At 36.7% G+C, this 24,949-nt stretch overlaps 1 protein-coding gene across 4 annotated transcripts; it reads right to left on the bottom strand.

The window, feature by feature from the left end:
- Positions 1–2,948: 2,948 nt before the first annotated feature.
- On the bottom strand, positions 2,949–22,398 carry VCAM1 (vascular cell adhesion molecule 1). Of its 4 annotated transcripts, none has more exons than XM_025403209.1 (9): positions 21,966–22,398; positions 21,133–21,408; positions 18,549–18,869; positions 16,975–17,241; positions 12,479–12,754; positions 10,324–10,644; positions 9,164–9,430; positions 7,057–7,323; positions 2,949–3,876 (listed from the first exon to the last, which is right to left on the bottom strand). In XM_025403209.1, exons 1-9 carry the CDS (start codon positions 22,027–22,029, stop codon positions 3,716–3,718), a joined length of 2,220 nt encoding a protein of 739 aa, XP_025258994.1. In that variant the 5' UTR covers positions 22,030–22,398; the 3' UTR covers positions 2,949–3,715. The 4 variants fall into 4 exon arrangements, with proteins under 4 accessions (XP_025258994.1, XP_025259005.1, XP_025259016.1 ...); XM_025403220.1 differs by having other exon boundaries at positions 21,319–21,408; positions 21,966–22,245; XM_025403231.1 differs by lacking the exon at positions 12,479–12,754.
- Between the last annotated feature and the right edge of the window lie 2,551 nt (positions 22,399–24,949).

Below are 24,949 nucleotides of genomic sequence, written 5' to 3'. Positions count from 1 at the left end.
GAATCCTAATCAAAATACTTGCAGGGTTTTTTACAGAAATTGCCAAGCAGATTCTAAAATTCATATGGAAAGACAAAGGATCTAATCTAGCCAAAACTATTTGAAGAAATTTTAAATTGGAGATCTCACACTATCTGATTTTGAGGCTTATAATAATGCTATGGTAATCATGACAGTGTCATATTGTGTATGAAGATACATATCAATCTATGGAACACAAAAGAAAGTTCAGAAATAGCCCCATACACATGTGCCTGTAGTCCCAGCTACTCAGGAGGCTGAGGCAGGAGAATTGCTTGAACCCAGGAGGAGGAGGTTTCAGTGAGCCAAAATCATGCCACTGCACTCCAGCCTGGCGACAGAGCAAGACTCGATTCCAACTCAAAAAGAAAAAAAAAATAGCCCCACACAAATATGGCCAATCGATTCTTTGCAAAAATGTCAAGGTAATTCAGTGAGAGAAAAAGTCCTTTCAACAAATTGTGCTATAATGGTTGAATATATATATGCAAACATGAGCTTTCACCATGGCCTCACATCATACACAAAATTGATTTGGATTGGGTCATAGATATAAATGTAAAACTAAGAGTATGATGCTTCTAGAAAAAAATGAATGAGAAAATCTTTGTTGCCTTGGGATAGGAAAAGTCATGGTTAAAAACAAAATGAAAATGCAAGGCACTGCAATTACTGAAATAAAACATTTGCTAAATGTATATTTGATAAAGAATTTCTATTCAGAATATATAAAAGAACCCTTAGAATTCAATAAGAAGACAACCTGATAAAAATTTGGGTGATGGTTTTGAATAGATACTTCCCCAAAATAAGATACATAAAAATGATAAATACATGAAAAGATACTCAATCTAATTAGTTATTGGGAAATTAAAACTACAGTAAGATACCATGACTCAACACTAGAATGGCAAAAATTTAAAATACAAATGCCAAGTGTTTATGTAGATGTGGAGTAATGGACCAAATCCTACGTCTCTCTCTTTCTCTCTTTCTCTCCCTCTCTCCATATATATATATTCACATATCCTCAGAAATATCTGTATTTAAATACTTATACCAGATTTATTAACAATAGCCAAAAATAATAAACAACCTAATTGTCTGCTGATGACTAGGTAAATAAGCTTTACCATAAGCATTCAGTGGTATGCTCTAACAATAAAGATAACAAACCCTTGATATACATAATGACATAAATAAACCTCAGGAGAGTCAAGCTAAGTGAAGGAAGACAGACATAAAAGACTATATACTGTATAATCTCATTTATATAAAATTCTAGAATAGGCAAGAGTATAGTGACAGAAAACAGATTGATTTTTGCCAAGGGCCAGAGGAGGTGGTGGATGGGGAGATTCACTGCAATGGAGCCTGATGAAAATCTTAAAGTGATTAAAAAAAAAAAAGTTGTATTTCTTGATTGTGGTAGTAATGAGTTTTATTGTATGAAAGTTATACTTCAAATAAATATAATTTTAAAGATACTATGAATAATAGTATAAAAATACAAACTCCCTAGAAATAATTTTTTAAAGGAATAAGGCATTTATGAAATAAAAAAACATTTCTGTTATTAAAGATAATCTAAAAATAATAACTATACTCTGTTCATGGATTAGAAGACTCAATGCTTTAAAAATATCAATTCTATTCAAAGTGATCTATATGTTCAATATAATTTGAGTTAAAATCTTAATTTTTTGTTCTATATCTTAACAAACTGACTTTAATATTTGTATGGAAGTTCAAAAACTAGAATGATCAAGAGACATTTGTAAAAAGAAATATATATCAATGTATGAATATAAATATATATTCTTCATATATATAATGGGCTTTTCAATAAATGGTATAGGGACAATTATTTCATCATCTAAAAATGATGAAATTGTATGCCCACCCTGCGTTCTGTAAATAATCCATTCCAACTATACAGCCATAAAAAAGAACAAGATCATGTTCTTTGCAGAGACATGGATGAAGCTGGAGGCCATTATCCTTAGCAAACTAACACAGAAAACCAAATGCCACATGTTCTCACCCATAAGTGGGAGCTAAATGATGAGAATACACGGACACATACAGGGAAACACACACACTGGAGCCTTTTGGAGGGAGGAGGATGAGAAGTGGGAGAGGATCAAGAAAATCAACCAATGGAGACTAGGCTTAATACTTGGCTAATGAAATAATCCGTACAGTAGACCCCCAGGACACAAGTTTACCCATGTAACAAACTAAACTTGTACCCCTTAACTTAAAATTTTAAAAAAATCCATTCCAAGTGGAGAAAAATGAATGACCTATAACTACACAACAACATAAATGTATTATGAAAAACATAACTTTGAGTGAAAGAATAGTTACAAGGCAAATGTATAATTGGATTGTATTTATATAAATGCAAAATCTGGCAAAACTAAGTAAGGTACTACTTAGGGATACATAGACAGGTATAAAACCTCCAAAGGAAGCATGGAAATGATCAATTCAGGGTATTTATGGGTTACTGCTCAGTGAGGGAAGAGTATTGCCATGACTATGTGGTATATAAAAGGCTCTGAAGAATAGTTATACTATCTCTTGCTCTTAATGTTCTGTACACAGGTGTTCATTTGTTGTCCATTAACATGTGCATGTTCATCTGCATTACATCTTTTTGTGTATATTTTTCTAAATTAAAAAATTGCAGATTCCAAGGACCAAAAACCAGACATTTCTATTCAATATCTTAGTCTGGCACCAAGAAATCTAAATTTTTATCAAGTTCCTACAGTAATTTTAATAAAAGTAGTCTGAGGGTCACATTTTGAGTATCTGTATTACTTCCATAGTTTGAATATTTTACTCTTATGACTTGGCATTTCAGAAAGAGCTGCAATGTGACTAAAGGAGGCAGTTTATAATAAATAAACATACAACCGTTCTAATTCCAGAAATTATCACTTTACTATTCAAAAAAACCTAAACATTTACAAAAGAAAATAAAAACAAAGTTGCATTTTTAGACCACATTGGGAAAGTTGCACAGGAGTCTGATGAACCAACTTCGTGAAACATCTCCGTACCATGCCAGTACCATACAGAGAAACCCAGTCAACCATTATACCATAGGTTGAGGTATTTAGTACCTGAAAGTCAACACAGTGCTCTCTTTGCTTATTATTTGTCTATAAAAATATAAAACCAGGCATCTTTACGAAACCTGAAATTACTGTCAATAAACTTTATAGGAGTAAAATTTTGTTAAAGGGAATAAAATAGAAGAAAGATGACAAAGGCCAGCTGTCAGTCAATATTAATGTGAAATTTTCCTAACATGCATTAAATTATAATAGTCAGTCCAAGCAACACTAGTTATTTTAACGATCTAAATATGGAGTGTTGCTATTTTAAGCAATCTTGCTATGGTATAATTTTATTTTACATATGTACAAATTATGTTATTGTATATACAGATCAAGGAACTCCTCCAGTTCTCTCATCTTGATGGCAGTTACTCTTTTTCAGGCAGCAAGTTTTCCTTTGACTTCCTGCTCAGAGCAAGGGGCATAGGTGGGCATTTCTTTCCAAGTTCAATACATTCAGGGAAGTCTGCCTCTCAGCTCATTGTTTTTCTCATGGAATGATGAGCAGTATCAAGGATTTGCATAGAAAAATAGTGTCTCCAGTTGAACATATCAAGCATTAGCTACACTTTTGATTTCTGTGCTTCTACAAGACTATATGATCCCTTCATGTTGGCTTTTCTTGCAAAGTAAATTATCATTCCAACGGCGGGTATTATTAAGGAGGATGCACAATAGAGCATGAGAAGCTCAGGAGAAAAATAGTCTTTGTTGTTTTCTCTTCCTGGAAAATAACAAAATGGATGCAATTAATGTCTAGTACAAAAAGATAGCATTTAATAACAACAGTTACATGTTTTATTATAACAGTACAACTAGTTCTCCAAAGAGAAGGGAATCAAAGCAGTGATAAGAACCATCAGGACCCAAGATGCATATTTCTCTGAATTATCCAAATAATCAGTTGGTGGTTGCTATGGTCATGATGGATCTAAAGATGACAGTTGTTGGCTTCTACAAACTTGGATTCAAATAGATTCAGGCTCAGTTGTAAAATGGAAGGGAGGGTACAAGTTTTTAGGGCTCTTTTAACAAGAACGGAAATTGGAGAGAGGCACTTGCTTTGGGAAATAAAAATATCTACTAAAGGACTGGGACTCTGATGACCATGAATTGAAATGACTAACCAGTTCTCTAAGAAAATCCTTATAACATTCAAAGTGTGACCATTATAGCTAAATGCCACAAATAAGATGGTAAGAGAAAAAAAAAAAAATCTTGCCAATGGCTTTTTCAGAGATATATGAAAGTTTCTATGTTTTTATGTCAGAAATAGGGCATATTAATATGTTTTTCCTCTTCAGCATTTATATCATCTTTTGATAAAGTGGAGTTCTTTGGACAGCATTATGTTACAGCTTAAATGTCTCTTAGAGGCATTCTCTGATCTATATCTCCCTCATTCTAAATTCAGAACCTCAACGTATTCTCAAAACCCACGCATTTTTCCTTCAAAACCTTATCACAGCTTTTAATTAAACGTTTATCCATATAATTATTATTTATCCATATAACTTATTAAGTTTAGTTTCCTCCCCTAGGCTATACATTACATCAAGACATGTATATCTATTTTCTTTTTGGTCCATCACCGGACTCACTGCTTGGCCTAGTTGGCACCAAAAAAGTATTTTTTAAACATTAATAACATTTTTTTATCTCTACATTTTGCTTTTGCCATTTAGTTGTAAATGGAGCACAGTAGGTACAGCATACAAAAACTTCAAAATTAGTATTCTTTCTAATCTGCTAAAAAATCATCTGACAGCTGCTATACCGTTTAACATCTTAACTTTATAAGAACATCTGAAGAAGACAGTCACTGGAGATAAACCAAGTAAAAAGAATCACTAGCAACAGATGATGTGTAGTCATTTTTTCAAATTATTGAAGAAAAACGGTTCACCCTAAGCATAATGATAATGGCCCCACTTTGTGACTTTCCCTTGCAAGAGCTGAGCTAGTCAAATATAAGCATAATATTTGAATGGGATGTCCATCAACATGATTATGATTAGACATCAATATTGATGACATGCTGAGAAATAGTATTTCCATTTCTATTGCTTTCTTTTCAATGTAATATATATTATCTTTTGCCTTTCAGTCTTCCCCGCAGGCATCGGCAGAAAAACACAAATTTCCTGCCAAGGTAGTTGCCAGGGCAACCTTCAAATACAATTTTCTATTTGTTGTATAAACACTGAATATCTTTAAAAACTCCTGACTATTTCTATTAATGGAATACATTCAAGCCAAGACAAAAGGAAACAAATAAAAAATCCAGCCAAATACAAAAGAAATCTAGTTCAAAATACCCAGAAAAATGTCCATTTTTTTTTTTTTTGGTTTTCATTAAAATTTACCTATTTTAAACTATATTCAGTTTGGGGGCATGAGTTTCTAGCTGAGTGCTTAATATTCTTTGATTGTTCATTTCAATAACGAGTAAAAAGGAGCAATTAGTGGCTAATTTGATAAAGCAATTAGAAAATAAAGCAATGTGTGTGAGAGAGTTAAAAAGTAGTGAAGCACGTTTGATGTGTCTTTAAAAGATAACAATTAATTAACAAAAGAATTACAGAAATGTTAGGGGACCAATTTCCTGGGGATAGGACTAATTAAAGGTGGCCCAGAGGCATTAAGGATTAAAGAAAATAGGGATGAATACATTTCAACCTGCTCATAACTGAGATTGCAATCTGTCCAGAATCATCCCCAACCTCATTGGAAGCACTGATTGCATATACCACTGTATCATCTGGAGTGATGGGATACAAAGTAAATGTTCCCTACTTTGAACACATAGTAACTGCATTAGCTAGATCAACTCTTTTCAGGATAATCACTGCAGGTGGATGACTAGAAGTTTTACATAAGAGTCATGCTGGTTTTCCCTTCTTTAACATTTCTAGATGGATGTATAGCTATATAGCTATTGGCATGTTTTGAGGAGGTACTGTGAAGGTGGAAAACATATATATGGTAAGGCTTGCCATTTTGAGAAATTTGGGCAGATGAACAAAAACTTTACCTGTTTCTGACATAGGTTCAAATTTTCTCTGCATTGACAAGTGATTGCTCACTCCAATAGCCAAGTGCCAGACCTCTTAAGACTTGGCATTTGTTTGTAGTCCTGTTTGCACTCCACCGCCAAGTATGGCTTCCATTACACAATAGGAGCTAATTGATGTGCAAGGAGTGTGAGACTGATCAGCCAAGGCTGATGTATTCTACTTCACCAACAAGATCAGCAGATCCTACCTACTGTGCATTCACAAGAGGGCTTAGGAGATTAAGGGGCCTCTGAAGTTTCTCCAGTGAGGATATTGCTCCTCTCTTTCTCTGTTCACCAGAATAGGGAGGGATGGCAAGTGGCTTGAATTTTAATGAGGCTTTTCGATAGTCTAGAGATTTTTTTATGTTGTTCAGGATCAAGTTTACTATTCCCAATTATTATCCTGAAAAGAGTCAATCCAGAAAATTGCAGTTACTCTATGTTCAGAAAATAGTGTTTCCTTCTGGTAGAAAGGAAGAGGGTCTGAATAGAACCCTTCTTTTTCAACGTGCCAATCCTACTTCTTTCGTTTCCTTATAACCTCCAGGGAAAATGTTGGGAAATATGGTTAAACATTTAGCAACTGCAAAACCTCAGAGACAAATGACACATTGTAAACTGAAAAAAGCAAGCAGGAATTCCTCACTCACAAATGATTAATGTCAACTTCCTGGCTAAACTTTATAGGATAAAGCAGCTGTGCTTGATTATTCCAAGAACCATTAAGAAATAAACCACAGCTCCATTTTGCCAACTCATTCATCAAATATTAGAAACTCTTAGTAATCCATGGAACCTCTGAACTACTACCAACAAAACAAAAACAAAAACTCAAAACAAACTCACCTTGAACATCAAGTGTTAAGCTTCTTAATTGTGAGCCAACTTTGTTTTTAGATTCACATTCGTATACCCCCGCATCCTTCAACTGGGCCTTTTGGATGGTATAGGCACCATCTATAGATTTTAGTACTGTGTCTCCTGTCTGTGCTTTTTTCTTCAGGATTATCCATGTTTCTGGAACATTTACACATGTACAAGAGATGATGACAGTGTCTCCTTCTTTGACACTCTCAGAAGGAAAAGCTGTAAGTTTTATGTCTTTTGGAGTAGCTGTAAAGAGAATTTAAAAGGCATCTCTGATTGAGTGAAATATGAACCAATTCCATATTAATTCAGTGACATCAACAACAGCTTCCATGGAGCTATTTGTGCTAAGTGTTTGCATTAAATGTTAAGAAGAGCCAGTAAAGAAGTCGAGCATTGCTAGATTGTTGGAAATGATCATGTTTTAACTAAGAGAGTACATGGCTTATGCTTCTTTCATGTCCCTTAATATAATTATTTACCCAGCCTAGCACAAAGAATAGGTGTTTGATATGGTTTGGCTCTGTGTCCCCATCCAGGTCTCAGCTTGAGTTGTAATCCCCAGGTTTTGAGGGAGGAACCTGGTGAGAGGTGATTGGATCATGGGGGCTGTTTCCCCCTTGCTGTTCTCATGACAGTGAGTGAGTTTTTACAAGAACTTTTGGTTTTAAAGTGTGGCAGGTCCTCACTCTCTCTGGCCTGCCACCATGCTAAGATGTGCCTTGCTTCCCTTTCTCCTCTGCCGTGATTGCACATTTTGTGAGGTGTTCCCAGCCATGTGGAACTGTATTAAACCTCTCTTATAAATTACCAATCTCAAGTAGTATCTTTATAGCAGTGTGAAAATTGACAAATACAGTGTTTAATAAAGAGTTATAGAATTCAGATGTGAAATAGAAAATTAATTTTTTGTAATACTGTTTTGCAAAAATTTCCTTGAAGTACAAAGGCTTTTACAGGTTTCTGAGTTTTGAGTTGGATCCCTCAATCAAGAAGTTAAGCTGTACAGATGCGGCTTTTTCACTATCCTTAACAACACTATTGCCATTTATTAAGTTCCAGGCACTGAGCTAAGTATTTGACATATAACATGTCTATTAATGCAACAACTGGTGGATGCAGGTACCATATCACCAATTTTTAATCCCTATTAAGGTCTTCTATTTTGGAAGTTGATTTGAAATTCTTTCCCCATTTCCAAGGTCACGACAACTACCCAAAAGGTTTTTTTGTTTGTTTGTTTGGTTGGTTGGTTGGTTGTCTGGTTTTTAAGGATGTGCATTGCCTTTCCAAGATTCTTCTTCTAAAATACAAATCTTACTGAGTTGAGATAACAAGAAAGTCACTAATATCTTAGTGGGAATAATGCCAAGGTGTAAGAGAGGAAATGACAGCCCTGACAAAGACAAGAACCCTCATACCCAAAGGGGAAGGGATGGAGGAAATCCACATTGATCACTTGATGATTGTGCTCATAACTCCATATGGCTTCAACCTGCGAACTAGGAATTGTCTTTTTCTCAATCTTGGGTCTCCATCCTAAAGAGAAGGGGCCTAGATCTGTTGACTTAATCTACTTTAGTGGTTCCATGCTGTCAGGCTGATGAACCAGAGGACAGAGTCACGGCTACTAACAATCTCAGAATTTGCAAAAGACTTAAGTGCCAACTTAGGCTTCTAAGCAAATACTACTGGCCATCTTGTGAGATTGCCACTCAGAGTTCAATTCAGCCAGATATGGTGGCTTTAATCCTACATAATCCCAAATGAAGATATTCCTCTTCCTATTCTTATCTCAACACCATAACCATTGCCTCATAAGTGTAACTGGAACTTCTGACACAGGTCCTGAAGGCTTGCGTTTCACTTGAGTTTAAAAGAATCTCAGGATAAGAAACTTGTAATTTCATGAGAAAGGACAATTTCAGGAGATTTCTCCATACATTGGAAACATCATAAGCTCTTCAAAACCCTCAACACACTTTTGTAGTAAAAATTTTGTTTTCAAAGAAGACTTTACTCATAATCAATAACATAACCAAAAAAACTACTAGCAAGGATAACTCATTACTCACACTCTGCTCACCTTGGATAATTAATTCTACTTCTTTTCTACTTCTTCCAGCCTGGTTAATTCCTTCACATACATAAACTCCAGAATCTTCCATTTTTGTAGAAATTAAGGTGAGAGTTGCATTCTCAGAAACAGGCTGTAGCTCCCCATTAGGTAGCTGCCTGCTCCATAGGATTTTCGGAGCAGGAAGGCCATGGCTCAAGCATGTCATATTCACAGAACTGCCTTCCTCCAGGATGGAGGAAGGGCTGACCAAGACGGTTGTATCTCTGGGGGCAACTAAAAAGGCAGAGAGGCTTGTTAGCTGGACCCCTTATGCCCTGAGTTCCAAAGAGTTTTAATAATGTTGCAAAACTGGGCTATGGGTTCAGCAGACTCAAACAGTTTATAAACCTTGATAATTTAACACAAGAGGTTTTGGTCCTTATTTACTTTAGTTGATACCAAATGATAGAGCAGAACATGGACACGTCATGGTGTTTTCTAATGGAAGTAAGTTCAGTATACCCTCCCTTGTAACCAAAGAATGACAAGGGTCAATGATAGTGTGTACTGCCATTTATGGTAGAGTCAACAAGACTATGAATTATTTGAATCTCCTTCTGTGAAAAGATGTGGTCTATTTTTCCACCCCTTGAAACTCTAGGCTGGCCTCATGACTCACTTTGACCAATAGAATGTGGAAGAAGTAACACTGTAGGACTTCCAAACCCAGGCTTTGAAGAGGCTGCTTTCATTTACACCTTCTTGAAAACTGAGCTCTGGTGAGTAAATCTAGGCTACTGTTCCTCAGGGTGACAACGCATAAAGAAAGAGAGGCCAAGTCATCCCAGATATGGCTCCAGACATGTGGGTGAAGTCATCTGATCAGCCAGTCCTGCTAACCTTACAGAAAATGCATAAGCGAGCTCAGCTAATACCATACCGAGCAGAATAACTGCCTAGCTGGCCCCTTCCTAAACTGCCAACTCAAAGCATCATAAGCCAGTAAATGGTTACTCTTTTAACTTTAGGGAGGGTGATTTGTTACAATCATTATTATTTCAAAATTTCTTTTCAGTTATGTTTTTTCTCTACAGAGGTTTTAACTATTAACCTTATGTTAACTATTGCCTGGCAAACACGATAAAGAGACAGGTATTAAGCTGTAGATACCTCACATATGTACTCACCATTGACATAAAGTGTCTGTGTACTCTGCCTTTGTTTGGGTTCAAATTCCATTTCATCCATATGTAACTTAGCCTGACAAACAAGAGCTTTTCCAGTATCTTCAGTGGTAGGGATGAAGGTCGCTTCCAAACTTTTGTTCTCTAGAGATTTCATATCTGTATCCTCCAAAAACTCTTTATTCTCCAGAACAGTCTCCCCCTTAAGTAATTCAATCTCCAACCGGTCAAGGGGGTACACGCTAGAAACCTTGCAGCTTACAGTGATGGGGCTCTCACTCACAAGGACACCTCTCATCTCAATTTCTGGATCTCTAGGGAATGCTGCAAAACGCAAGCAAAAATGATTTTTATACGTGATATTCAAGGAAAAATTGAGCTAAGTTTTATTAAATGTAAAGGCCTAAAAATGACAGCTTTAATTGACCTGGGATAGAATGACTGTCAATATATAAGTAACGACAGTATTTATAAATGACATATTCATGATATTATATATGAATAATGTTAGAAACAAAAACTACTTAGTATATCCAGTCCTTGAGTAATAAATGTTCACTTCTTATTTTTTTTTCTTCTTAATATGCAATCTTGCTGTGTGCCATGGCTTGATCTTTTCTAAGTACACATCAGCTTCCACTATCTTATTTAGTAAGTATATATTTTACATGTTTTAAATTTGCCATGTTATGTTCAATACTTAGTATCAACTAGTCCTCTAATATTCATTATCTCAGTCTTCAAAGCAGCTATGTAAAATGGATATTAGTTATTTTACAGCCAGGAATACTGAAACATATAGAGGCTAAGAGACTTTCCTCATGCATTATACCTAGTTGAAGTCAATGAGATGGGCTGAGAATCCGTATTTCTCTGACCTCAGAGCCCAACTTTGGTTTTACACAGCTGTGCAGTCTCTCAGTATCAAATAAGACAAACAAGGAAGTTCTCAACTTAGTTTAAATTTTAATGACCAAATTTAGGCAGCAAGTTTTAAATATTTCTCAGATAATACTTGTAATCAAGAAAAGAACTGCTTAACTCTAGTCTTTCTAATACAGCACAAATCAATAAAAATAAGACTAAAATAGCTATCAAGGGCAAGAATAATGCTTAAACATATTTTTTCTTAACAAAAATGTTGTTAAAGTGACACATGCTCAAATATTTCTATGTTGCAATAAGACTCCACTGCTGGTTCTCATTTCTGCTGGGAATGTGCCTATCTCAGCAGATCATGGACTCTGGGTAATATAATAATGCAAATAAAATGTATCCTCCTTTTGAGAGACTCAAATCCATTTACAGGCACACTGTGACCCATTCTGAACAAAATCTTGAAGGGTAACACAAGTTTGGGCAGGCTTTCTGGTGGAAAATCGCTACAATATGTTCTCTTGAGTTCTACTGAAGTGAGAACTCAAGGCAGAGTGACCCTCTCAAAAAAATAACTTTATGGTTACTTTGCATATTTTGTTCTTCATTCAATATGGACTGAGGAACTCCAGCAATGTCAAGTTCATGGAGATTTGAGGTTGCAAAGAGTGTTTATTAAGACGACAAGAAGAGTAAGAGAAAGCATAGTATATGTAGGTGGCATAAATCAACATTAAGATCTAACGCTACTTCCTGATTCTGCTTTTCACCTTAGCCACTGCCACTGACCATCCCCATCTCCAACCTAATTCCTTATCTTTAATTTTGGCTTCCTTCTGCTTCCTATTCTCTTATTTTTTTTTCCCATCCTGCAGACAGCTCTTCAAATGTGCTTTAAAGCAGTGCCTTAAAATAGTTTAAAACTACTCATTCCCAACTGGAGTAGCTGGAGTAGTCACCTCCACCCAGTCATCTGAATGGGCACTGACCCCAATGCACTCACCTCCAGCATGTAGTGTGTTCAAGTGCATGATGAGAGAGTTTGACAAGGCATAAACCAAGGATTGTGGGTGCTGTGTACATATGTAATACGTACTTGAGATTTAGGCTAATAATGTTGTATCAAACCATTCTGATTCAGATTTAGGAACAAAATTCACAATGCTAAATTCCTTTTCTAAACATAAGAATCTCATTGCAAATCACAGACATGCATTCTTTTTCTTCCAATAGAACTGGAAAAAAATAAAAATAAAAATAAACAATTCTGAAAACCACTTACAGTAGAGCTCCACCTGGATTCCCTTTTCCAGTTTCTTACGTCCACAAGTCACTGTGCACAGATAAGAGTGTTCGTTCTCAAAACTCACAGGGCTCAGGGTCAGCGTGGAATTGGTCCCCTCACTCCTCACCTTCCCACTCAGAGGGCTGTCTATCTGGGTTCTCCAGGAGAAAGATGGGGACTCACAGCCCATAACACTACATGTCAACACAACGGAGTCTCCGATCTGAGCAACAATCCGGGGTCCAGGTGAGATCTCAACAGTAAATGGTTTCTCTGGGACAGAAGTGGAAAGCAAGATGAAAAGAACGTAAGATTATTTTCTTCTTTCATCACATTCTGACATATGATCTTTATTTTTCTGGATCTCCTTTCAGTTAATATCTATGCCAAGAAGAAATTACTCTTTTCCACCTTGGGACTATCAGAAATGAGACCACATCTTTTGGAATGAAACCATTATAGTTTGCTGATTCATTCATTTAACAAACTGAATGGATAAAAATTTGTCAAGAGAGGTATCTCTTCATAGCAATAATAGAGTCTCTGCTCAAATGTAGTTTATCAAATCACTGTAAGAGTGGACAATCACTCAAAGAATGTAAGTGGTTCTTGTGTGCCAAGCACTATCTAAATTACTATATATATATACACACATATATGTAGTATATATATAAAATCAACAATTTCATACACTAGCACTCTTCTTTCTTCTTTGCCTTCTCTTTCTGCTTCTACTCTTTCTCTTCCTCTTTTTACCCCTCTTTTTTCTTCCTGAGGAAATTTAGGCTCAGAAATGCTAAATAACTGCCCAGTTTGCAAGTAACAAAATTAGGACTTGATGCCAGGTGGGTCTGATTCAAGATCCCAGTTTTTCAGTTGCTACAACAACTAAATCAAGTCATCTTCATATGGAGATAAAATGATCTAAAAGAGGTACTGGGAAAAGCTACAAAAAATGTTTCTTAATTAGATATAATACCCACAGTGGACAAGCATTTAGAGCTTCTGTTCCAATAATACAGTTATACCATTGAAAGTCACATAGAATCACCCTGAAATCAAAGTCAAAATCTAAGCATTAAAGTGATACATAAGTCACCTCCAAAATTTGCCTGATGCAATATAAAAATACTTTACAATTAACTCAGGGTCTGAAAGCTGAGGTGTGAGGGCAAACTCCTAAGACTCAAATATCCAGGAATGTCCTTTGGCCATCAGCACTATCCCTGCTGGGTACATGGGCTTCTTTTGGATGACTGCTATTTAGGAAGAAAGGGAACACTACATCTCGGCTCTGTTTCCCTGAAGAAGCTGAGAGTGTCTGGGCAACTCTGAAAGCAACAGACGAGACCCCCATAAAAGTCACTGAAATCTTACTTGTAAATTACAGGCTTGAGGTAAAAGAAAGACATCTCAATATACAAATAATCCAAACATATTACATTTTGCATGGTTCTCATCTGTGTCATCAGTTATTTTTCTTAATAGGTTTCTCTAATTGTGACATCTTAGTATTTTCTGAAGAAGATTCTCCTCAAAGTACCTCAATAAACTGATATGCTATTAGACTTAGAAAGAGAGCTCATTCACAAAAACAACCAGAGCTTCCGAATTTCTTATAGGCTAATGTGAGAATGAGGAACTTTAAAAACAGATCCACTGCCTGTGTGCGAACATTTCTAAGTCATTCTTTACAGCGGCCACATGTATTGCCATGTGAACTTGCAACCACTGGAGGAGTAACTCTTTTAGGTAGCTGAAAGTTTCTTTGAAAGTACTTTCAGTACTTTAGGCCAGTAGTATCCCATGTGATGCAAAGTGCAGAACAACTCTCCCCAACCCCAAAATACATATCCTTTGTACACTGAAATAGGATACAGTTTATTATGCAGTGGCATTATTCCAGGGTGAATGATTAGCTTTACATACTTTTATTAGTATAACATCTTTCCTGGTCACTTGAGAATGCTAACCTAACATCCAGCTGAGATAATCTACTTATGGTGAGTTTTATTTTTATTTTAATCATCCAAGTTTAAATACCATGTTTTCACATTTTAAAAATTTGTGTTGAGCTGGGTGTCACTACAGCTGGGTGGCACGTGCCTATAATCCCAGCTACTCAGGCAGCTACAGTGGGAGCATCAGTTGAGCCCAGGAGTTGAGTTCAGCCTGGGCAACATAGCAAGACCTCATCTCCTAAAACAAACAAACAAAAGACTATGCTACCCATGTTTATAATCTATTCATTAATTCAGCAAACATTTACTGAACATTTATTATGTGTTAGGTACTGTGCTAAGAATCCAAGCATTCACACACACACACACACACACACACACAGAATTCCTGACTTTAAGGAGTTTACAGATTTTTAAAAAAATTAAATAGAAACAGAGGTCTCACTATGTTGCCCAGGCTGGTCTTGTACTCCTGGCCTCCAGCAATCCTTCCACCTAATCTACCCAAAGTGCTGGAATTATAGGCTTGAACCATCGTGCCCAGAGCAGGAATTTACAGTTTAGTGGAAAGGCACATTTAAAAAGATACACTGTTTTGGCTCTTACTAAGGGATATTTGAGTTATCTATTTATATGCCTGTCCTTCCTTCCTAGTTTGTATGCCCCCCGAGGGCAGTTGTCATATCTTTTTCATGTCTGTACCCCCGTTACCAAGTAGAATTCTTGGATTCTTGGACAAGGGCTCTTAATATGTGTGGAACTGAACAGAACTGCATACATGACTATAAGGAGTGTTGAGTGTACACGAAGGAAAGAATATGTAGTTTGGTCTGACACAATCTGGAACTGGGAGGCTGACATGAGCTTCGTATTGGAGAATGGCTAAGACTTTGTCGGATGAAGGAAGGAGAAAGGCCATTTTAGGCAAAAGGAACAGCATAAGCAGGGGCACCAAGTCATCAACAAAGCTGCAAAGGTAGTTTCTGGCCAGATCATAAAGAGTTCTGTGTGACAGTTTTAAGAAATGGATTGAAGTTATAGAAAATGAGCACCTTTTTGTTTAAGGTAATAAACCCTGGGAGCAGTGCAGAAAACTGATTATTTTAGGGACAGAATGTTAGCAGGTAGACTATTTAAAGATAATTAGCCACAAAATATGTGAAATATTATTCAGCCTTAAAAAACAAAAGAGGAAATTCTGTCATTTGCAACAAAAGGGATGAAACCAGAGGACATTATGCTAAGGGAAACAAGCCAGTCACAGAGAGACCAGTACCTCATGATCTCACTCACATGTGGGATCTACTTCTAAAGTCATAGAAGTAGAGAGTAGAATGGTGGTTACCAGAGGCTGGGGCAAGGAGAGGAAGGGAACGAGGAGATGTTGGTCAATGGGTACAAAGGTTCAGTTAGACAGGAGAGTAAGTTGTTGAGATCTATTGTACATCATGATGACTATAGTTAATGATAATATATTGTGTATTTTAAAATACCTAAGAAAGTGAATTTCAAATGTATCACCACAAAAGAATAAGCGAGGCAATGAATATGTTGACTTGACTTAATCATTCTACATTGTATACCCATATCAAACATCACATTGTAATCTATAAATGTAAACAATCATGATTTATCAATTAAAAATATTTCTAAAGAGAAATATAAAGATAATTAGCTATAAAATTAAAAAGGCAAAGGGGTTTTCATTAAAATGAACCTGTATTAAAATCATAGTAAATGCAACTAAAGAGCTATTTAGCCCTAGGAAAAGTATGAACTATCCTGAGCCTGAGTTTTTAGTAGTGTTGTGGTAAAGATTAATGAGATAAAATATATAAAGCAGAATGTAGAATTCCTGGGAAACATTAGGTGTACAATCAATAGGTGGCGTCATTATTAATCTCTGGGAGATTCCACTCTCTCATCTGTAAAAGGAATACAAAATACTTACTTTTTAGTTATTTCTTGAAGATGGCATATGTAAAGTACCAGAAACATATCTGGTGTTTAGTGAATGCTGTTATGTAAGAATATCTTGCAAGAGCCCAAGTGAGAGATGATAAACTAAGGCAATGGCAAGTGGGGTGAAGAAGAGGTCATATTCTGGGGAGCATTTTGAGGTAGAACTGACAGGAATTAACAGCATGGAACTGGAACAAGAATTTGGGAGTAATCAACATATTGTAGTCCAATTCTTGGGAGTCTAGCATGAGAAGAGAAGGGGACCCAGGGATGTAAACTTGAAAATACCAGTATCCCAGAGGCAGGAGGAAGACAAAAAGTAAGGGAATGAAGCAGAGAAAAAGTGATTTGAGATGAAAAAGAATCAGAAAAGCAGAGCCATGGAAACTCTGGGAGGGAAGACTTCCAAGAAGTACTAGTAAGATAAACATATATTTGTGCTAAAGGCTATGGCAACCAGATAGGTCATCAGTAAAACTAAGGGAAGCAATTTCAGCATTGAAGCTGTGTGACTATTGCTCAAATCCCAGTGACAGCACCTTTGTCATTCCTTTTTCACATTCTACTCACCTTGAACAATTAATTCCACCTCTTTTCTGTTTTTCCCAATCAAATTAACTCCTTCACACACATAAATTCCAGAATCTTCCATCCTCATAGCAATTAAGGTGAGAGTTGCATTCCCAGAAAGGTGCTGTAGATTCCCATTATCTAATTTCTTACTCCAGAAAATCTCTGGAGGTGGTAGACCCTCACTGGAACAGGTCATGGTCACAGAGCCACCTTCTTGTAGCCTTGTGGATGGATTCACAGAAATAACTGTATTCTTGGGTGATACTGAAAAGGCAAAAAAATAATATTAGCAATTGCTAAGCATCATCCCAGTGCAACAGAGGGAATGTATTTCTCTTAGACAGTATTTATGTGCTTCCACCAATTTGATGAAATTACTCTGCCAAATTAGTATAAAGAACTGCTGAATCATTCAAAATAATCTATCCAGTTTCTGACTAAACTGATCGAGTTTAGTTGATGTTTCATGTTTTTCAGACGGTTATAGGTAGTCAGAAATTAAGAAGAACCATGTGGCTTAACTTCCCACTAAAGGGTAGGAGTCCCATTTAAGCATTCTTGCCAAGTGCCCATTCAAGTCAACTTCAACATTTACTGAGAGAATCAACCCATTGCTTTCCAAAAGAGTCAATTTTATTTTTGGACAGCTCTACGTATTAGCACATTTCTCCCTATTGAGCTGAAATCTTCTCTCTATACTAATTTAAACATATTGGCCATAATTCAGCCATGTGCTGTTACAGAAAAAGGTAAATCACTCTTTCATATAACTGTCTTACAAATGCTTAATTAGAGCTCTCTTTTCCAGGTTTTGTATTCTCTTAGGAAAAATATCCTCTATCTTGACTATTCTTCTCAAAATATCGTTAAAAGCCTGCCCAGCTCATTCTCTTTCAGCTAAACATGCCATAGTTGGCAATACTCCTTTTAAATGTAGCGCCCAGTGCAAAACATAGCATTTTAGACTAGAACCGAGCACAGTGAGCTCACTCCTACACAACGCTGGGACTACAAGACTCCCGTAAATCCCCTGGCAGTATCAGGCAGATTGGAGGCAATCAAACCCCATCATTTTTCCCCTGTCCAATGCACATATGTATGTATGTGCATATGCATACACACACACATACACACACACAGAGAATAACTGCTCACCTTGTCAAGTTTCTGTACCTGTGCAACTAATATTTCAAGGCATACTATAAGAGTTTACAAAACAATATTAAAGTGTTTTATTATTTGAACCTGTTTCTCACTACCCAATCTGGTGGTATGACTATTCCCCTTTTATACCCTGGGAAATAGAGAAATTAAGTAACCCAAACTTACACAGTTAATAGAGACAGAAATTAAGCTCAAGTCTTCTCCATCCAAATCCAGTGTTCTTTTCATTGAATTGTACTATTGGCAAACATTATGTTCTCAATGAATACAAATGGAATACAAACTATATACAAGTGTTTTTTTGTTTTGTTTTGTTTTGTTTTTTTTACTTTGCTGCTAAGTTTATTGCTATACACAACCGAGGTGGGATTCCCACAAAGACTGGAACACATCGCACAAGTACTTACTGTAGACTTGCAATTCTTTTACAGCCTCCCTTTCTGTGAGCACAGAATCCATTTCATCAATGTGTAATTTAGCTCGGCAAACAAGAACTTTCCCAATATCTTCAATGACAGGAGTAAAGGTTACTTCCAAACTCTTGGTTTCCAGGGACTTCCTGTCTGCATCCTCCAGAAATTCCTGACTCTTCATGAGATGATCTCCTTTCATTAAGTCTATCTCCAGCCTGTCAAATGGGTATACATCAGCAACCAAACACTTGACTGTGATCGGCTTCCCAGCCTCCAGAGGACCACTCAGTTGAATCTCTGGATCCCTAGGAAAAGCTGTAAAGGTCAAACAAATACATGGATGGGCTTTTTGCTCATATAAGGTCTCTTACTGCTTTAACACAATACAAATCAAGTCTAGTGTTTTTGTTAATACAGTTTTAATACAGAAGAATTGTTTAAATAGCCTGTCATGATTTGGGGTGAGTTCAAGGTGCAAGAATTGGAAGCAAACATTTTTTAGAACACTATTCTATTCTGATCCTGTATATATTAAGGGTTGCATGTTATTACAGTAAAAGAAGGAAGAAAAAATGTTTATATTGAACCTTACATGTGGCTGTCACTACGCTATAGATTTAACATGAATTATTTTATTTTATCCCAACAACAACTCTAGGAGATAGAGATCACATTTTACAGAAAAGAAGACTTGGACTTAGTACATTTACATAACTTGTCTAAGGTCACACACCTAGTAAATGGTAAAGCTGGGATTTAAATTCAGGATTTCTATTACTCGGTTTTGCTACTACAGATTTACATTATGTTACATCACATTTTCTTATTATAGTCAGGGCAGATATATTTCCATTTTACAGATAATGACTTTAAGGCTTGGAATGTCATTGCAAAGAATAGTTATTGTCAAGATATTCTAAGACATGAAAAGACCAACTTTAAGTAATTAGCTTCTGAAAACAGTGCCTCTGATAGGAATTCATCCACCAGAAAGATACATTTGTGCAATCTTTATGTTCTGGAACACATATTTGCCTCCTGAAATGCCTAACTCAGTATCCCACCAAGTGTTCCATTGAAGCTTCTAGTACAAGGAAATGTACTACTTCTGGTAGCCATTGCCTCCTTTGCAAGAGTTACCTTTTTCATTACACATTGTCATGAAGTAACATATTGGTGAATTCAAAACTCTGTGTAACAAAAAGAATACAAAGGTCTCAACTCTAAGCACTATTACAATCAAATGTGGAAAGGAGACAGAACTGTTATACATAATGAAAAACAGACACTCTTGGAGAAAAACCTCAGGCAAGATAATTAAAGCCAGAAGCGTCTTCATTTTTCTTTTTTAAATCTTCAACTATTTGGTACTAGTGGGCAAAAGACAAAGGAGCTGGAAATTCTTTGCTATGTGAAGAAACATGGTATTTTTCATTTTTTCCAGCAATAATTTCTGTCCCTCATATTCCGTAAGAAACGTTCCTCTAATCCACACAGTCTGATGTCAGGTAACATAAGAACTTGCTACTTTTCCCTGTATTTACATAAGGGAAGCTTTTAAGGAGCTCAGGAGGCTGCACAGACATAAACTATGCATGTACAACCAGCATAATTGAAAGCAGCCGGCCAAGCACAGTTTCTTGGGAAGCTTGAGCAACACATGGGGCTTGTTGCAGAATCAATTAAGGTTACTGGGAAAAGTTGGGCTCTGGTACAACAGAAAGGAACCAAAGTAATTATAATCAAATGAGGTCTTCGTGAAGACACGACCATAAATGGGTTCAGTTTTTTAGAAAGAGAGGCCATCGGTAACAAAAGGCAAATGATTTATGTCTGGTTAGTTTTTTACTCCTCTTGCTAACTTTGTTTGCTGAATGGAGAATGGAGTGGGATGCATTTTGGCAGGCTGGTAAACTAGGGACATTCACTCATGTTCATGAGGCAAATCTAATGCATTATATAAATATCTTTGAAGTTGAGCGGTTGAGCACCAAGGTTTCATGGCACCAAAAAAAAAAAAAAAATCCTAAATGTGTCAACAACACCAAAGTCAAATGAGTGAAATGTTTGCAGATATTAACAATTATGTCTAAGGAGAACACTTTTATACTAATACCTATTACTAATTATAGATCTACTTAATGTTTAAACTAATTTTAAGCATCAAATTGCATAAGAATAAATGAATAGAAAATCCCTGAAGGATGGAATTCATAAATCCATCAGAGATGTAAGCAAGTAAACATGTAAGGATGTAATCAAGTGGAAAGATTTTTTTAATAAAACAAAAAGAACCTTAGAAATGATATTTTACAGCTAAGGAAACCGGAGCCCAGAGAGATTGAGTCTTATACATGGTCACTGTGTTTGCGGCAGAGGAGGAAATAGAAGCCAAGATTTGGATTCCTGCTCTCTCTCATGCTGGCCTTAGCTGTCCCTGGCTTTCCTGATGTTGTGTGTTCTTCAGCCAAGAATCTGTACAGGAATATCCATTTTAAAACTTTTTTTAAATATCATTTTTAAAAGGCGATTTTAAAGTAAAATTGAGAGAAAAACGAAGATTTTCTAAAGCACTCACAGTAGATCTCCACCTGGATTCCTTTTTCCAATTTCCTAGATCCACAAGTTGCTGTGCACAGGTAAGAGTGTTCGTTTCCGAAACTAACAGGATTCATGGTCAGTGTAGACATGGTCCCCTCATTCTTCACCTTCCCATTCAGCGGACTATCTATCTGGGTTCTCCAAGAGAAAGATGGGGACTCGCAGCCTGTGGTGCTGCAAGTCAATGAGACGGAGTCACCAATCTGAGCGAGAGATTTAGATTCTGGGGTGGTCTCGATCTTAAAAGCTTGAGCTGCAAAAGCAAAAAAAAAGACAGAAGCAAATTTACCACTAATTTGTCTAGTATTCTACTCCTTCTTCTGTGTATAATGTCTAAAACAGGATCAGACTGATCTCTTTCCTAAGCCGCTTCAAACTAACTACAAGGTAGCCAAAAAGCACCGAAGTCACTTTCAAAAAAGTTTATGGAATCATCTTCACTAAAGAGAATTCTCAGTTCCAACCTTGATGCCTATTTATCAAAGCCGTTTTATTTGCTAAGTTTGACCTCATTGTCAAGTATAGGAAACTAAGGAGACAGACCAACTAGAAACAGAAGCCGAATTACTCACTTGCCTTTGGAAAAAAGATACCAAAAACATCAATTTTCAGCTCTAACTATGACAGTACAATATTATATAGCAAAACTCAATTGCATATTAAAAGTTAGGTTAAATTAACTTTTCCTACTGTTTAAAATCACAGTGTCTTTACTTCACTACTTCACTACTATCGCAAAACTGACTGAAGCCAAAACCAGGGCTAAAACGGAATGCTAACATTTGAAACAGATAAAGGAAAATAACTTACAAGCTGCAAACATTATCCAAAGTATATTTGAGGCTCCAAAGATCACGACCATCTTCCCAGGCATTTTAAGTTGCTGTTGTGATGAGAAAATAGTGGTTCCAAAACCCTAATTTGTGTCCCACGTGTATGTGCCTGGAAAGGGTATTCAGCTCCTGAAGCCAGTGAAGCCCAATGCTGCGGAGTGAAATAGAAAGTCTGTGCTTTATAAAGGGTCTTGTTGCAGAGGCGGAGGGAAATCCCTTCAAGGGGAAACCCAGGGCAGAGCCAGGGAAAAAAGTTTAACGGACACCCAGCCAAGTTCCAGTATTAACCCCTTCAGTTGCTCTCACTGCTGAAGCTCCTCTCTCTGTCCTGGCAAGAGAAGACACTTCCAAAACTATAAAATACAGGCTTTTCCTCATCTTCGACTCCAAAAGGCTATCTTTACTGGAAAGATAAAGGACAATGCTGATTACAGAATGAAACTTTCTGAATCCAATGTGGTTAAAGAAAGGGGGTGGGGTGAGCAAAAAAGAAGACAGAGTAGTAAATTCTACTGTGTTTTTTGAACTGGATACATAACCACTATGTCATGTGAACTGATTTTCTCCATCAAGGAAATATGTTTGCAGTTCTAAAAGAGATTACTTTTTTTCTCTTACAAGAGAAAGGAAAAAGTGATTTCCTTTGATGAGTCATTTTTTAAAAAGGAGACACCATAACTTCTTAGTTTTATATTTGTTCATGAAAACAGTTCTTTTGGCAACAAACGTCAACTTTTTGAAACTATTTTCTTGAGTAGAAAGTAAAGGAATATGACTGAAATTGCTGCCAAAACAAGGGAAATAATTTTTTTCTTTTGTTTTAGAAAAGTTATCAATACTTTGGTTAAATTGCTGGATAATTGGAACTTTTTTTGCAGACTTACATGCGAGTGTATGGAATCCATCTGAAGTGGCAAATCTCTTGGGCTGTGAGATTTAACCACAAACCCAGTTAAAACATTAAAAATAATATGTTTTTATTATAGGGAAGGGGACAATAACCAAGTTTATGTGCCTTTTCCCACAGTGAAGTGCCCTTTTCAAAAAATCCCAATTAACTAACTGGCTTAGCCTTGCACACACATAGCCCAAGACCTTGCAAAATGCTTGCCCACCGAAAAGAAACCGGAATAGCCATTTCCTTATATTGAACACGTGCTGGTCTACCTCCCCCATTGGATCATCAGTTCCTCTCATGGCCAGGACCAGTTCTTGTTCATTGTTGTATCTACTTCTTTTTTTTTTTTAATTTATTTATTATTATTATACTGTAAGTTGTAGGGTACATGTGCATAACGTGCAGGTTTCTTACATATGTATACTTGTGCCTTGTTGGTGTGCTGCACCCATCAACTCGTCATTTACATCAGGTATAACTCCTAATGCAATCCCTCCCCCCTCCCCCCCCCATGATAGGCCCCAGTGTGTGATGTTCCCCTTCCTGAGTCCAAGTGATCTCATTGTTCAGTTCCCACCTATGAGTGAGAACATGCGGTGTTTGGTTTTCTGTTCTTGTGATAGTTTGCTAAGAATGATGGATTCCAGCTGCATCCATGTCCCTACAAAGGACACAAACTCATCCTTTTTTATGGCTGCATAGTATTCCATGGTGTATATATGCCACATTTTCTTAATCCAATCTGTCACTGATGGACATTTGGGTTGATTCCAAGTCTTTGCTATTGTGAATAGTGCTGCAATAAACATACGTGTGCATGTGTCTTTATAGCAGCATAATTTATAATCCTTTGGGTATATACCCAGTAATGGGATGGCTGGGTCATATGGTACATCTAGTTCTAGATCCTTGAGGAATCGCCATACTGTTTTCCATAATGGTTGAACTAGTTTACAATCCCACCAACAGTGTAAAAGTGTTCCTATTTCTCCACATCCTCTCCAGCACCTGTTGTTTCCTGACTTTTTAATGATCGCCATTCTAACTGGTGTGAGATGGTATCTCATTGTGGTTTTGATTTGCATTTCTCTGATGGCCAGTGATGATAAGCATTTTTTCATGTGTTTGTTGGCTGTATGAATGTCTTCTTTTGAGAAATGTCTGTTCATATCCTTTGCCCACTTTTTGATGGGGTTGTTTGTTTTTTTCTTGTAAATTTGTTTGAGTTCATTGTAGGTTCTGGATATTAGCCCTTTGTCAGATGAGTAGATTGCAAAAATGTTCTCCCATTCTGTAGGTTGTCTGTTCACTCTGATGGTAGTTTCTTTTGCTGTGCAGAAGCTCTTTAGTTTAATGAGATCCCATTTGTCAATTTTGGCTTTTGCTGCCATTGCTTTTGGTGTTTTAGACATGAAGTCTTTGCCCATGCCTATGTCCTGAATGGTACTACCTAGGTTTTCCTCTAGGATTTTTATGGTATTAGGTCTAACATTTAAGTCTCTAATCCATCTTGAATTAATTTTCGTATAAGGAGTAAGGAAAGGATCCAGTTTCAGCTTTCTACTTATGGCTAGCCAATTTTCCCAGCACCATTTATTAAATAGGGAATCCTTTCCCCATTTCTTGTTTCTCTCAGGTTTGTCAAAGATCAGATGGCTGTAGATGTGTGGTATTATTTCTGAGGACTCTGTTCTGTTCCATTGGTCTATATCTCTGTTTTGGTACCAGTACCATGCTGTTTTGGTTACTGTAGCCTTGTAGTATAGTTTGAAGTCAGGTAGCGTGATGCCTCCAGCTTTGTTCTTTTGACTTAGGATTGTCTTGGAGATGCGGGCTCTTTTTTGGTTCCATATGAACTTTAAAGCAGTTTTTTCCAATTCTGTGAAGAAACTCATTGGTAGCTTGATGGGGATGGCATTGAATCTATAAATTACCTTGGGCAGTATGGCCATTTTCACGATATTGATTCTTCCTATCCATGAGCATGGTATGTTCTTCCATTTGTTTGTGTCCTCTTTTATTTCACTGAGCAGTGGTTTGTAGTTCTCCTTGAAGAGGTCCTT

This window comes from Theropithecus gelada, chromosome 1, assembly GCF_003255815.1.
Source record: "Theropithecus gelada isolate Dixy chromosome 1, Tgel_1.0, whole genome shotgun sequence".
In the NCBI taxonomy this organism is placed as follows: Eukaryota; Metazoa; Chordata; class Mammalia; order Primates; family Cercopithecidae; genus Theropithecus; species Theropithecus gelada.
The sequence above is the reverse complement of the archived record's forward strand: the minus strand, read 5'-3'. Positions and strand labels throughout refer to the sequence as shown.

What these genes read in the sequence shown, in the direction of transcription:
- VCAM1 (XM_025403209.1), bottom strand. Translation starts at nt 22,029, where the DNA reads ATGCCTGGGAAGATGGTCGTGATCTTTGGAGCCTCAAATATACTTTGG. An exon ending in TTGGATAATGTTTGCAGCTT is followed by an intron (nt 21,409 to 21,965) that starts GTAAGTTATTTT and finishes TTGCTTTTGCAG; the next exon opens with CTCAAGCTTTTAAGATCGAG. An exon ending in GGTGGAATTAATTGTTCAAG is followed by an intron (nt 12,755 to 16,974) that starts GTGAGTAGAATG and finishes CTTCTGTCCCAG; the next exon opens with AGAAACCATTTACTGTTGAG.